The sequence below is a fragment of the Neopsephotus bourkii genome, unplaced genomic scaffold (assembly GCF_033783945.1).
Source record: "Neopsephotus bourkii isolate Nb327-2 ecotype Australia unplaced genomic scaffold, CSIRO-AGI_Nbou_v1 NB_95, whole genome shotgun sequence".
Lineage (NCBI taxonomy): Eukaryota > Metazoa > Chordata > Aves > Psittaciformes > Psittacidae > Neopsephotus > Neopsephotus bourkii.
Window position 1 is genome coordinate 444524 of NW_026900612.1, and position 15174 is coordinate 459697.

Below are 15174 nucleotides of genomic sequence, written 5' to 3' on the forward strand. Positions count from 1 at the left end.
TGGGGAATCCACCATCTCCCTGAGGAGATTTTTCCAAAGGCTGATTGCTCTTACTGTGACACACTGCTAGTTCTTTTTCATGAGTGAAGTGTGTCACTCCATCTTGCAACAAGGAGAAAAGCAAATAGGAACCAGGCATATGCAGGATGGTGCCTGCTGTCCCCAGTGATTTCCATGAAACCATCCACTAAATTCAGAAGCCTCTTTAAATAGATCTTTGGTGTGCTTGTTTGGAAGAGCTCCATGACTGTAAACATCCACCCCTCAGAAAACTCCCATGGAAGCTGACTTTGGGTATTTCTTCCTTTCTACAGCAGCCAAAAGGACTTAAGATGCTCTGTGGGACAAGCTGTTTGCAGCACTGGGTACCTACCCGCCTCTGTCACAGAACCATGCTCGCTTTGCACCTGTAGTTTGAAGCAAAGCACAGCCTGTGTAGCAGGGACAATGGACAGACACAGCCCCAATGTCACAACCAGCTTCAGTGTCCTGAGCCCAAGCAATAATATCTTGCTCAAGTAATTTTATGCAGCCTTTTTACAGAAGCACTGAAGAGTTATGTTTCACTTGTAAGGTTCAGCTGGGGCAGGGTGCTGGACATTGCTGAGGTCCCTTCCAACCTAGTACTGTATGATTCTATGAAATAGCTTGCTTACTGCCAAGAATGGTTTCCCTTCCCCTCTCAGGCCTGCAGAAAGCACACCTGACAGGCAGCTCAGCTTGAATATGGATTCTACATACATGGATGGAAAGAAAGCCCATCCATTCACAGCCAGCCCATCTCCCAGCACCACAGTTGAAATGCTCAAGTCATCATCAGAACAACCTAGTCTAGCAGAAAGAAAACATCACACACTTCACCAAGCCCATAGTGATTTTTCTATCAGGATGGTTTTCTTACCAATGCAATTCCATTTTCCTCCAATACCTTCAAGTGTGGAAATATGCTTTACTGCCAAAAATAAATTCCAGCCTCCGATACAGTAATTTCTTTCCAAATGTAGAAAAACTACTGTAATATGCCACTACTCCCCTGAACTTCCCAATTATGTCAATAAAGAAAATTAATTACTTACTACTTGCTGTCTAGCACTAGCATTAAACAAATAAAATGTGTAACTATATATAAGAACTGTGGATGACAAAATGCATTTAAATTGACAGGAGTTCAGGTTTTTCTCTGTGTTTACCATCCCTGGTTGACATCATTACCCATGTTTGAAGTGAAAACAGGAGCTGCTTTCTCCAAATTATAGAATCATAGAATCATAGAATAGTTAGGGTTGGAAAGGACCTTAAGATCATCAAGTTCCAACCCCCCTGCCATGGGCAGGGACACCTCGCTCTAAACCATATTACCCAAGGCCTTGTCCAACCTAGCCTTGAACACTGCCAGGGATGAAGCATTCATTACCTACAACAACAGCTAAAAACTTCTAGAAAAACACCTCTTACACTGAGATTCAGTGGCTTTTACAGACCTCTCCAATCTACATATTTCAGTGTTAAAAATGTGTCTTAAATGGAGAGACATTTGCCTTTTCAGTAATAATATGAAGAGGAACAAAAAAAGAAAATGATGAAAGGGTGTACAAACCCACATTTTATAAAAAAAGGCTCAGTTGTTCTGCTGAAGAGCTAAATTATTTTATTTCATCTTAAATTTTGAAACTTCCTTTTTCAGTTTGCTTCAAATACATGTATTAGACATACTGCCTTTTCTCCAGAGAAGGGAGTATGTCTAATTCCTCCAGACTACCTTATGACTTGTATGTTGAAGTCTGCTTATGCTTTAATTACAAAACTTGTGAAGGAGAGCACCAACTTAAACAAAGAAACATTCACATTTTATTAAAAAAAAAAACCACACGATATAAAACAATTGCATACATTTTCAAGTTCTAAGCACTTTCTGGACCCTGCTGAGGCACAGGGAATGCATATTTGAACAGTCTGGAATGGCTCCTTTTTGCACACCTGACTTTCCTAACTCAGCTGCTGCCCTGGTTTTCTCTCCTTGCCATAGTTCAGGCTGCTCCCTACCACTGTTACGGCCACAGATGTTGAAAACGCAACTGAATACCAGCAACATGTTAAGCTATCTTCCCTTCAGTCACATTTCCTTGAGTGTCTCTCTCTTACGTGTGTTTCATCAGGCAGAAGGAATAATACAGAGCCATTACTTTGCCTCTCTAAAACCACACAATATCTTTTGGCTGTAGTTTATCCTCCCCAGAATGATTCATCTGTATTTAGCACCAAATATTACAAGTATTGAGGCACACAGCTACATAGCACTGTGCGGAGCTGTGCTTTAGCTAACAGGACCATTAGCATTAGTTTTGCTATCAAGCTTTCTACTAGTAACTTGCAAAAAGATCAGGAGAGTGGATTCAACATTTTCCTCAAAAGCTGACACTTTCTAAAAGACTATTTGGAGCAAGGCACTCTTTCTAGTGCTCTTGGAGCACAGCAGCAAATTTCTCAATACAGAGCTACCTAATGTTGTCAGAAAACAGACGCTGAGAAGATACAACATTGTTTAGCTCTGCTTGAACGCAAAAGCTGACAATTTGACATTTGCAGACTGATCTAAAGGCTTTGGTTTTTTGGATAAATTCGAGTCCTCCGATTTTTGCTCCTCCTTTTTCACTTCATCTTCATCAGCTGTGGGGCGCTTTCGTTTTTTATCTTCTGCTGAATCATTAACTGTTCCTCCTTTTGCCTTCTCAGTCCATGCCTTTGAAGCAAGTACATCATTACGCAGAAAAACACAAATTAGGCCACAAAACTCAACCCTGTTTTATACACCTTATTTCTTGGATTCTAAGGAAGCACTGAAGTAATTCCTGAACTTATTAGAACTAATTAACAACTATTAAGGACCAAATCAGGAACAATTTCCTCACTTTCCTTTTTTCTAACAACATTTTCCTTCAAAACTATACTTCATTTGAGTCTGTATATGAAATTGCAACCCTTAACTGTCTTTCTGGATAAATAAGAAACCCAAAAGGCCTTAGAACAAATTTAAGCCCCAGTGAATAAAGCGTGGCTATATCACCTTTAACTTCTTCCCATCTCTTTTGTTATTTCTTTATTGATTACATTTCTCTCACATGCACCACTTTGGAAAAAATTGCTTTCTGCTATTATTTATTATCTAGACAGCTTATATTTTCATAAAGTGTATGTTGCAGATCATGGCCCAATTCAAAACTGAAGTCCATGAAGACAGAGAACAGTGCAATTTAAAATCATAGAATCATAGAATAGTTAGGGTTGGAAAGGACCTTAAGATCATCAAGTTCCAAACCCCCTGCCATGGGCAGGGACACCTCTCAATAAACCATATCACTCAAGGCCTCGTCTAACCTGGCTTTGAACACTACCAGGGATGGAGCATTCACAACCTCCCTGGGCAACCCCTTCCAGTGCCTCACCACCCTAACAGGAAAGAATTTCCTCCTAATATCCAATCTAAACTTACCCTGTTTAAGTTTTAACCCGTTACCCCTTGTCCTACCACTACAGTCCCTAATGAGGAGTCCCTCACCAGCATCCCTATAGGCCCCCCTTCCGATACTGGAAGGCTGCTATGAGGTCTCCACGCAGCCTTCTCTTCTCCAGGCTGAACAGCCCCAGCTTTCTCAGCCTATCCTCATATGGGAGGTGAAAAAAATTCCCTAACAAAAATGACCAAGGGATTCAATGGAGGAAAAAAAAAAAAAAAAAGAAAAAAATCAGAATTCAAGTCTATTTTCTTACCATTCTTTCTTCTGATGACAGCACTCTAAATCGACTCATGCCTTCTTTTATTACTTCTGCTTCGTTCAGATCAGGATTATCTTTCAAAATGTTTGCTCTGTTCTCTTCTAGCCACATCTGGAATCCTGTCTTAGGTCTAAAACAAGCATACAAAAATTTTCCATTTAAGATTATAGGAAAACCATATTCCCCCAAAACAACATTTCTAAGCAACACCGAACTAGATTTTTGGTTCTTGAAAGAAAAGACATATATAGTCAGCAGTCTCCTATTGCAGTATGATTAAATGCACTGACAAGGCAGGACTAAGTCGAGCATTTTTATTAAAACTGTGATATATATGGAGATTAAGATTTCAGTTCTGAAGTGTCAAAGCGTAATGGTTCCTTTCTGACACGGCCCCACCAACCCAAAAACAGAGCATGTTTATTAGCAGGTTTCAGCTAATCCTTTTCACAATTCTCCTTGCCAGGTCTTTTACAACATTATCTGTAAAGGTAATGAAGAGAATGCTAGTCCAAATGAATAATAATTACTTTCACCTTCCTCAGTTAAATGAAGTCTAAATGAAACAAGATTGTAATAATACAGGTTTCATGAGGACTGGGATTGTTAGAAAATACATCTGCTCCAGAGGAATATGACAGGTTAGCATCTTAGCTGGGAAGAAAAGTGATCCTTAGGTGATCTAAGTTTTTTGTTTTCTTTTTCAAAACCCACACTAAAATAAAGCTTTTACACTTTCACATAAACCCCTTAGCTTTTAGACTTCCTTTGAGATTTGCTAGAGACGTTTAAACTTTAAGTATTTCCTAGACTCGGAACTGGCACAGCAGCATGGTTTCATTTATCATTCAAAGGTCATTTTCAGACGCTTAAGTAGTATCAAGACAAAAATTATTGCTTAAAGCCCCAAAATTATATTTTTCATTGTTCATTTATTATTCACTTACGCATTTATCTGTCTCAGGTTGATGTGAAACTTCTACTTTGACTACCGCTGTCATGCATGTTGGGAAAGATTTAGTGAGTAGAATGATTTTCTCTGTGAATGTAATGTGGCAAGATGTTTTATGCAGGTTTGTCTAACACTATGCATAATATAAGGAGCAGTTTACTGAATTTCTGAAGTGGGTTAACAAACATGACAACTTGGGAGCTAACATTTTAATCTGATATTATGCTACTTTGACCCATCCAACATCTTCAGAAACAAAATAGTTCTTGGACTTGTTATTCTACCAAAATTGGAGTATGGCATTAAGATGCCAAGTGGCTACTCACCTTCTGTTTTCAGTGTTCTCCTGTGCCGTAACTTTTACTTCATGGGACTCATTTCCTGCTTTTTCTTCTCTTTCTTCCACTGTTTTTTCACTAGAGTTAGGTGTATGAGCCTGGAAGAATGAAGCTGCTGACATCTATAGAAAATGAGGTAAAAAGAAAAAAACCCCAAAACTATTAAAAAAAAGGTAAGCACATCTCATTCTCAGACAACACATACCATGAAGCCTAACAAAAACCAAGCCTGTCCTGAAGACACAATAATCATTTGCATTAATAAAGCATCTAATCCGTCCAATTTCAGCACAGTTTTAATTAAACTGTTTAAAATAAAAGCACAAGCTCCAGTGCAAAACGTAATTTCTACAACTGATTTTTTTTGCTGTTTTATGTGCTTTTATAGTTTCTGCAGTATGCTTAAATGAACTTTGCCTTCTAAGATGCTTTAGTTAAAAGTTGATAAAATTTACTATTCTTTGCTCACCATAATAATATAAAAAGACTAGAAACATTACCTGCTTGAATTTGGGTTTGGGAATCAGAGGCTTTATAACTGGAGGGCTCTGCTTGTTTACAGCTTGACTGCTAGATGAACAGCTTTTCTTTGAGTATTTGCTCATAGTGTCTAGAACATTTGCTGAGGGGACCACTGGGTCTTTCTTCTTAGAAGACACCTACCAAAACAAATAAATAGACTTTTAATTTATTTTCTGTCACATTTCCTTCCTCTGTCTCTTCAAAATATCTATCAGTCGCATTGTGAACTTCAGATATAATAATCTGTTGTGGTTTTCAGAACACCTCAATCAACCAGCTGCAAAATTCTTACCTTAAATGGATTCACTCGTCCTTGGCTGCTTGATGCAATTAAAACTATATAATAGGAAAAAAAAAAAAAAAAAGTCAAAATGGGTGCACGTATATACACACACACATATAATATTAAAAACTATGAAGTACATTTTAGATGACTAGATAAAACAAGATTAGTTTCAGTTCCAAAGAGCAGGGCTAACACTCATTGTGGGTGTTTCAGCCTTTCTTCGTTGAAAATTGAAGAGAAAAACTAAATCAAAGGAATTAACTATTCCACACCAAAGAAAAGAAGTTCCCACCAGGCTTGAAAGTGGTTGGATAAAGAAAGACACATTAATAACCCCAGGAGGGTTGCATTACATGTGCTGAGCTATCATTAGACATCAGAAATGCCACACAGGACCAAAGGCTTAAAATACAAAAATACAGGAAGACCTAGTACTTCCTTCACTCCCAAACCCATTTCCACTCCTATTATTTTTGCTAGAAGGTTATCAGGAGGGAAGAATAAAGAAGCAACAAGAGGCTGCATTCTACCCCTGCCTGCTCAGACCCACAGTTCTACAGCAGGGCTGCTAACTTTACCTTGTAAGTGCAAACAATAAATGTGCTTATGATTAATTAAACAAATCAACTGATCACTGTTCTCATTTTTGCCCTATCCCAAAGAATGCCTTCATAACACAGCCAGGCAGAAAACTGATTTGGCATTTCGCACAGCTAAGGCAATCAGAATAGTGTTATGGAAGATCATTGGATAATGACAATATCAACAGAAATAGAGAACCTCTTAAAAACACAAGAACTATAATCAGTGCAAGTTACCAATTTGCAGCACTGTTATATACTAAATTTTGTGGTAATGGGAGAACAGAGGATAAAACCAGGTGCAAATATCATGAAGCATGACAAAGTTCTCATCCTGGAGTATAAGGAGATTTACTCACCAGATTTCGGAGTGGTCACCTCTGCTGAAGTGACACATTTGGAGAAAGGATTTGGCCCTTCAGACAAAAGAAAGAGGTGCATACTTAAGTGCACTAAAAAGTACTAGCACAACTTCTTTTAAACCAAAACCCCAAACAGACAAGTAAGTTAAAGCAAGGCAATCTATATTTTAAAACATGATTATTCATTTTCAAGTTGTACACCCACCCTTACAAAAATCATCTTTTATCTCTATGTAGGTTTAACTCAGAGTCATATATTTATTACTGAAACCTAAAAAATATTCCTTAAAGCGTATCCAGCAAACTACTTGTCTGCCAGTTCAACTCCTGCAAGATTTGAGCTGCAACCAAAGCAACCATTTCACAAGGTGGCCCAGTCACACAGAAATAGTATCAAACAACAGAAAAACTCCCCAAAGGCTCCCTCAAGCAGTTAGCAAATACAATGCATAAGCAAGCTGCGACAGAGCAGATGACACACAGTAAACATGTTTCTTTGCAGTGACTGCAGGCACAGTCTGAAATACAGATCTGCTTGCTCAGGTAAACACTACCATTTATCTCCAACAGAGAATTTTAGGTTAATGGGAAGCTCAGAGGCAGGTATTCCTGCATATTACCTCGGTATTCCTGTGGTTTTTTTCATATCAAACCTAAATACAACACATCAGAAACTACCAGACCTGCTCTAACTATGTAGCAGGAAACCTAGTCCCTGCTACAGTTGCAGTTTCAAAACACAGTGAAACATATGGGCTTATTTTCTGCTTACATTATTGCCTTCCAAGTCAAATCACTTGTACCAAGTACCTCACTTGCGGTGCCCTGTGACAGGCTGTGAGCTTGTCTTTCCTAAATCTTATGTCAAAAGAACAAAATAAAAGAACAGATAGAAAACCCTAGTGTTCGTTTAGTTCTATAGACTGCTGAGTTACCCAAATGACAAATTATTTGGGAATTTTCCAGAATATTAAGTAAGACACATCTAGATAAGTTCCACCTTATTTGGAGAATATATTTTCCTTACTCTCCTTATGCACTTCTGGTGTTTCTTCTACTTCTTCATAGGCATCAGTTTCCTCGGCATCCTGCATTTCTTGGTCCTGCTGAACATTTTTGACTGGCTGTCGCCTCCACTCTGTGGCAGAGTTGCTGTAACTAAATGGAAGGAATTCATCAGAAAGGAAGTGCTCACCACATTCAGAAGGAAAACTGGAACAATGGAAAGCCAAATGACTTACCTAATTTAGGAAATAAGAACAATAACATTTGGCATTTATTTGCACTAAACCTCTGGTTAAACTGTGATGATTACTAAAAATAAAATAAAGATTCATTAACCACTTCAGTTCACCGTGAAGCACCAAGTGCAGTTGCCTGAAGTGGCATTCGTGCAGTCATAACAAAATGTTACAACATTTTTTCAGATGGATGGTCAGCAACTGTTTTTCTTATAGCTGCACCATCCAGAGGCCAAGCAAGAACACAGCTCTTCTGTATGGTCTTGACATGCCCCCCCCCTCCCATCTGTTGCCTCATCATGCTTTACAAAGCAGATGCAGGTAGGAAAGGAAAGGTGGATAGCAGAGAGGGGAAAAAAATGCAAAGCAAACCTGCAGTATTTGAAGAGCTGGGATTAGTTAGGAGGGGAATAAGACTAAATAGGATACACTGAGATGGCATCCTGAAAGGGGGAATGACTGGAAAAAGACAGGTATTTTTAAGGTAGGTGTGGAATAAAATGAGATATGGAGACAAAGAAAAAAAAAATAGGTTGGAATCAAATAACCAAACCAGCTCAAGCTAAGGGAAGGGGAAGCAAAAAAGAAAAAGTCAAATAAAAGCAACTTAATATTAAGTCTGCTTTGCCTCCAAAGCTGTTGAACACACACATACAGTAAGTAAGGCGTGGAGATATTTCCCTTTGTGTTATTATCCTGGTACTAATGAGTCCTTACAAGATATGAACACCAATGGACCAGTTTATATGTACAATATTTAAGTACAGCAACACAAACTTACTTCATAACACATACATTGCAAACTATGGTCCAGAAAAGTCAACTGGAAAAGTTTCGACTGGACCAAAATACTAGGTGATCAGTAAAAATATTCCCAGTTTTCTAATCACAGAAATTTGTGTTACCCAGCATTCAAGTGCTTTCGGAAATCCTCTTCCTCCTCCTCTTCATCTTCCAGTTCTGCTGCCAACTCGTTTGCTTTTTCTACAGCCATTTCACTAAGTCGCTGAGCTAAATTTAGTTTTCGAGAGCGAGAAGCATACTTGATAGCTAAATTCACAACGTTTTGTGTCATAAGGTCAGCAAGTTCCACACAGCGAAATTCACGCTCCAGTTTACAAGAAAGCTGAAAGAAAAGAAGCCTTGAGAGTTACACACTTCAGCTACACAGCTCTCTCCAGGATCAGAATATTACTGTCTTGGTGGAGTGAATGAGTAAGACAAACCACCAACAATCACGAGCTGCATAGCAAAGAAAAAGCACTTTTTTTCCCTTCTTCCTCCCACCCTTCATACTGATAGGAGGTAACAATATTAACTGCAATCCGCCTCTTATGACAGGCTGTGAGCTAGCTGGATTGCCATTCACTAGCCAGACTTTTAATAAGAAGAATCAGACCAAAATTTACATCAAATGCCATCTACTCAAAGTCTCAGAGATTCTTTCTATTCTTTATTTGTACTTACGGCAAACAACTTCATTAAAAGTTCTTGCTGCTCTTTCACTGCCTGACTTTTAGCACTTTCATCAAGTTCATAGCCATTTTTTGATAAGTAATCCAGATGGTTGTGAAATACAACAGAACGCCAGTACTGTTCCTGAAAAAGGGAGAAGGATGCATGCTGCAGGTCAGAGGAGGAAAAACAGCCACGACAATGCACAGGAAATTTTATCAACTTATTCTGAAATGCTCCTTTCATCTTATAATGAGGGTGAGGGATAGACAATTCTCCTTAAAAGTTGATGCCTACTGAAAAAAAAAAAAAGACCACACTAAGAACCATCTGCATACAAACTGATTCAAACAGATCACCATATATGTTGAATTTCATTTATATATCAGGCTTTCAGCAAGATGAGACATACATATTCACTAGTATGCTTCTGGGGCAGACAATTCTAGAACAACTTGGTTATTTTATAACTTCTGTCCCCCAACAAACTGGAAATATTCCAGGATAACTATAGGAGTAATCATCTGCAAGACAGGTAAACAGAAAATATAACAGACTAGCTCTGTTACAAAATTATTAATAGACCTATTCAAATATGGTATGTTTTCATCAGATCTACTGGAATAAACTGTTCCTTTACCTACACAGAAGTATATAATCTGTCAAGTTTAATTTACAGCTCCTGTGGCATTTTCCATCTATTATTTTGGAGGAGGCAAGATGGAAAACACTCCATAGATGAAGAACAAAAGACTTGAACCAAATGAAGGAGAATTCATTAAAAATTGCAGTGTTTATTACTTTTTTTGCTACACTTCTATCAAAGAGAATAAATTCAAATAGCATTAAACTGTCTCTAAGCTTGAGGTTACAATTCTATATTTGTTTCTGTTTTGTGCAGTACAGCTGAACACCACCAAGACTGGAATATTTAAACCTATAAAAAAATGAAAAATAAATATAGATATTCTTCTAGAAGTTCTCTGCTGATGCATCTTGCTTCAACCAGCCTCCACCTTAAGAAAATAAGCCAAGCCAGAATGCCTTTCAGAGTGACTATATGAATTTGGGTACTTAGTACATCTTTCAAAAGAAATCTTCCAGTGCTTTTGTTATACCTAACATATTGAAAGACCGGCATTTTCAAGTTTTTGATTCGGACCCAAAAATCTGGTGCTTTTTAGAACATTAACCACTACCAACTAAAAATAATTAGAAAAGAAAGGACGAGAAACACTTAATCGGTCAGAAACAGATTATGTGTAAATACAACCTTGCATCAGCTCTAGCAGCTTTATCTTGTATTCTTCTAGAAACAGTTTTGAACCAAACCAAACCAGAAAAACTGTACAGAACACTGAACCCAAATAACCTCCTTAGCCACACATCTTACTCAGAGTTGTACTACCCTCTTTCATACCAGAGATAACAAATAGGAATCTTGTATAATCCCTACTACGGGGACATCTGGGACTATCAGCTGTGGACTCAACACCATTCCGTACCTCCATCTGGCCCTTTTCTGTTGTAACTTGACAGTACGGAAGTTTGAAAGATAATATTGCTACAGCAGGCCGTGGCAGTGTAGGAGGGAATCGGGCTCCTTTACAAGGAATACACCTGTGCAAGAGAAACAAAGAAAACATGCAATCCTCAACACCTAAAGCTATCAGTTGTTCTACATCTAAATCATGTCTCCTAAGCAGCAAGACAGTTTTAGAGAATTTCTCTTTAAAAGGTAGTAATTAAATTACTGACTTAAATATAGCAATACGTAAGATTGCGTTATAAAGGGTTATTTTTACATTGCAACCAATAACAGATTTTAAAACCAGCAAAGCACATGCTGTTCATGTTCACACTAGAATCTCCAAATGTGGCACATAACAGACTCAGATCTCTATCTCGCACAATACACAATTTAACAGCTATTACAAAATGTAAATGCAATTTATTAAAATCAGACACTGGACAATTGAAAGCCACTGGAATAAGAGCATTTACGTCTGCTGCTTATTTTGATGAAGAGTTTTGGACTCATGATGAGAGCGCTGTGTTCAGATACACACAGGGGCAGGGGGGAAGAGAGGGGTGGAAAAGATAAGCTTCTACTAAAAGCATAGGCTTATTGGTTCATTATATTTAAATTAGTACTTTCTGGTAACAATCACTTAAACTAAACATTGACTGGGGAAGAGCTGTTTTTTTCCAGCAGCACCAATGCAGCATTGACAAAAATGTCTGGTTTCATAAACTGCTATTTCAGATACCAGAAAAAAAAAAAAGAAGAGAACAGGAAACATTAGTGTTCTGGCTATCTTTGTTAATTGAGGCATATGGTGTTTCTACAACAACCCTCCCTCCTTCTTATCTTCAAAATGCTAGTGGCTTTGAATAAAACGTTCTTTGCAACTCAGACAGCAGCACTCTCGTTCTTGGAATAGAAGGAAAAAGACTCATGCTGACAGAGTCATAGCTGACCATCTCATCAATGCGATGTGTCCTGCACATTTCTGGTGAATTTTATGGAGGCAAACATACTTAATGATCTGGAGAAAGAGCCAGACAATGAATTCATATTCACCAAATTATTTCCCTTATTACAAAGAAACCCCACAGGATTACAAAGAATGTCACACAAATTTAAATAAAATGGAGTCTCCCACCAACCTCTACAATTGTGCATGACTAGCAAAGTAAGAGTCTAAATTTCAGCAAAACATGTGAGCTGATGGATTCTGCCCTGAGAGGAAAAGAACACAGATGACTGAATAAAGAGGACTACAGACAACTTCGCAACTAAATGTCCAGGATGTGTCTTACAATAAAAAGAAACAGAGTTATGTAAACATCATCAGTGTCACATTTTATAAAGTAATGGCTAACGCTCAGCTAAATATTTGAACAATCTAATATACAAAAATGTTCTCCATGATCACAGTTTAAATATTAATATAGAGACAGTTCTGATGCATCTATGCCTAATGATGTAGATTATTTATAGGATGGGATTTTTCACAAAGGGATAAAAGGGGAAAGAGCATAGCAAAAAATTAAATTTAGAAAAAAAAAGTAATCCCCCCAAACGATCCACAGCAGATTCCAAACAGCAATCATAATTTTTCAAGTAGGTTTCTCTAGTAAAATGCAGTCTTATGACTGTTACTGCATCAGAGATGTGTGATTTCATAATACACTGCACATACCTGTTAGCCAAGGCAAAAAGCCACAATTAGTCAGTTACAAATTCTAAAACTCTAAATTGGTTTTGAATAAGCTCATTAATGAAACGTCCACACAGAATTACATTTATGAACTAGATCATTTACTGTGCATATTTACTAGCCACTCTTTTACGAAAAGTTGTTTCCAGTTTCTCTTCATGAGAAGTGCTCTGTAATTTAAAACCAAGTCAAACAAATTGCTTCCTTGTGAAATGTCTGACCTGAGCTGCTGGGGATTTTCATGGACGCCAACTACCCAGTAATGATCAGATTTTCCTTTGCAATGCTCTCTCGTGTTACACACTGGAATCCAAGTATTCCCAAGTCCTCGGTTCAACATTTGCACGATTCCCTCTGAATCCACGTAACAAGGAGTACCTGTTCGTTACAAATTAAATCAATTATTCTGACAGGCAACTAATTACAACACAATGTCTGAACTGGTTAGGTAATGCAGGGAAACTACCGATCAGGTATTCCAAACAGGACGCGTGCTCATTCAAACAGTACAACCTAGCTGGGAAAAACTAGTTTCCTGATAAAGATGCGCCACCTTCTGACAGCCAACACTACTGCTGGTCAACTGACAAGTTAGAATTTGAAACGTTCTGTGAAGAAATCAAATTCATACCACTTGGGTAGATTCATCTTATTTCTTTCTGTGAGCAGGGGAAACAATCGGGAAAGCAAGTGCTGATAATGTTCAAGCATATTCTACTCATAGTGGAAACATATTAAAGATTCTGATAAATACGTTGAATAGAAAAACAGAATTTTGTTTAGCACTGAGACTGGGAAAAAAGAAGTTTATGTTTCCAGGATCACCATTACTAAAAGGGCTTTATTAGCCAAACTCTCCTCCAAAATTCCCCCAATGGCGTCAAGATTTCTCACTGTCACCCATGCTGACATTTCATACCTTCTGCAGAGAATCCGACCCATGTCAAATATGATTTCTTTGTAAGAGAAAGAGGGTCTCCATGCAAAATCTGCTTTTTCTTTTTTCCTAGCTCCATCAGCTGTACTCCAAGGCACTGGTCCCCATCAAACCCAGTACCTAGGAAGAAGTTGTTCAATAGCTATGTTAGAAAACAAAACATTTGTCTCTTGGCTAAATTTACATTTTGACTCAAAAATCTAATTCTAATGCAGGGTTACCCATGAATACCACTGTCAGACAAGCAACTATTTGTCCTTTTAGACATACAAAGCACACATAACAACTACTTCCTTAATTTTCCATAGTAATTCATAATGGAATATTTGAAATCCAAGCTTCATCTATTAATATCACTGTTATAAAATTCTCCGTTTCCCCTCAGGTTACTCTAGGCATCCCACCGTAAAATGTAGGCTTTGCTGTCAGAAGCCAAAGATCTGTGGGTTCTGACGGGCATGTCCATAAAGGCATCATCAAGAAGAAAAGAAGGATAGGCACGATCAAAAGAAGAAGGAAAAAAAATGTTTCTTTTGGCCCTCATTATTCAACAAAGATTTGGACAGGCTGGAGAGAGTCCAGATAAGGGCAGTAGAGATGATCCAACAACTACGAAGTCATGTGAGGAAAGGTTGAGAGAACTGGGCTTGTTCAGCATAGAGAAAAGAAGGGTCAGGGGAGACCCAATCACCATGTTCTAGTATTTAAAGGGTGGCTACAAAGAAGACAGAGACTCCCTTTTGACAAGGGGTAACACAGAAAACATGAGGGGTGATGGGCACAAGTTACTCCTGGGGAGATTCCATTAAGACACAAAGGGAAAATTTTTCTCAATAAGAACCATCAGCCATTGAAATAATCTTCCCAGAGAAGTGGTGGATTCTCCAACACTGGACACTTTCAATATTCAGCTGGACAGGGTGGTGGGACATCAAAGCTAGGTCATGCTTTGCCTAGAAATGTTGGATGATGAACTCTGAGGTCCCTTCCAGCCTGGTGTTCTGTGATTCTATAGTTACTACAAATTAACCAGTGTTTGAAGCCAGTAACAGACAAGGATTGAAAACATAACCCCACTTCAAAAGAGACAGAAGAGATAACAGTACCTCTGTGATAAATAACCATCAACTGCTCTCCATGTCCTGCCATGGACACCACTGGACCTGGGAGGCTGAAGATCTCTTTCTGAACTCCTCCAACTGTAAACACACGAACTAGCAAGGCACTAGTGGCACAAGCAGCCCAGCCTTGACCTAGACAGACAGCTTCAATGTCTTCATCCTTTGGCATATCTACTGTCCATTCCTTGTTTGCATCCCATGAACTCAAATGAATGCAGTGGAGCTTGCTAAAGCAGAGACAAAGAACAATAGTCAAATATCTCAACATGAAGAAAAATACAGTATCTGAAAATACACCAATATATTATGTTTTTTATCAGAGAACTGGAATATGTGATAACAGAAAGGAACTACAAATTCCAAGTGTTCATTTGCAAAGGC

At 38.3% G+C, this 15174-nt stretch overlaps 1 protein-coding gene across 2 annotated transcripts in view; it reads right to left on the reverse strand.

Annotated features, from left to right (window-relative positions):
• Positions 1–1825: 1825 nt before the first annotated feature.
• The window catches only part of WDHD1 (WD repeat and HMG-box DNA binding protein 1), a 32778-nt gene continuing 19429 nt past the window's right edge, over positions 1826–15174 (reverse strand). Inside the window, exons 14-26 of one of the 2 annotated variants that reach the window (XM_061355676.1) lie at positions 14779–15020; positions 13655–13792; positions 12957–13113; positions 11017–11131; positions 9524–9655; positions 8962–9182; positions 7843–7973; positions 6813–6869; positions 5879–5922; positions 5565–5723; positions 5053–5162; positions 3769–3904; positions 1826–2740 (exon numbers count right to left, since the gene is read on the reverse strand). In XM_061355676.1, the coding sequence (XP_061211660.1) occupies positions 2543–2740; positions 3769–3904; positions 5053–5162; positions 5565–5723; positions 5879–5922; positions 6813–6869; positions 7843–7973; positions 8962–9182; positions 9524–9655; positions 11017–11131; positions 12957–13113; positions 13655–13792; positions 14779–15020 (1840 nt within the window). In that variant the 3' untranslated portion in view covers positions 1826–2542. Of the gene's footprint in view, positions 2741–3768; positions 3905–5052; positions 5187–5564; positions 5724–5878; positions 5923–6812; positions 6870–7842; positions 7974–8961; positions 9183–9523; positions 9656–11016; positions 11132–12956; positions 13114–13654; positions 13793–14778; positions 15021–15174 lie in introns of both variants that reach the window. The other variant, XM_061355669.1, reaches the window with a different exon arrangement.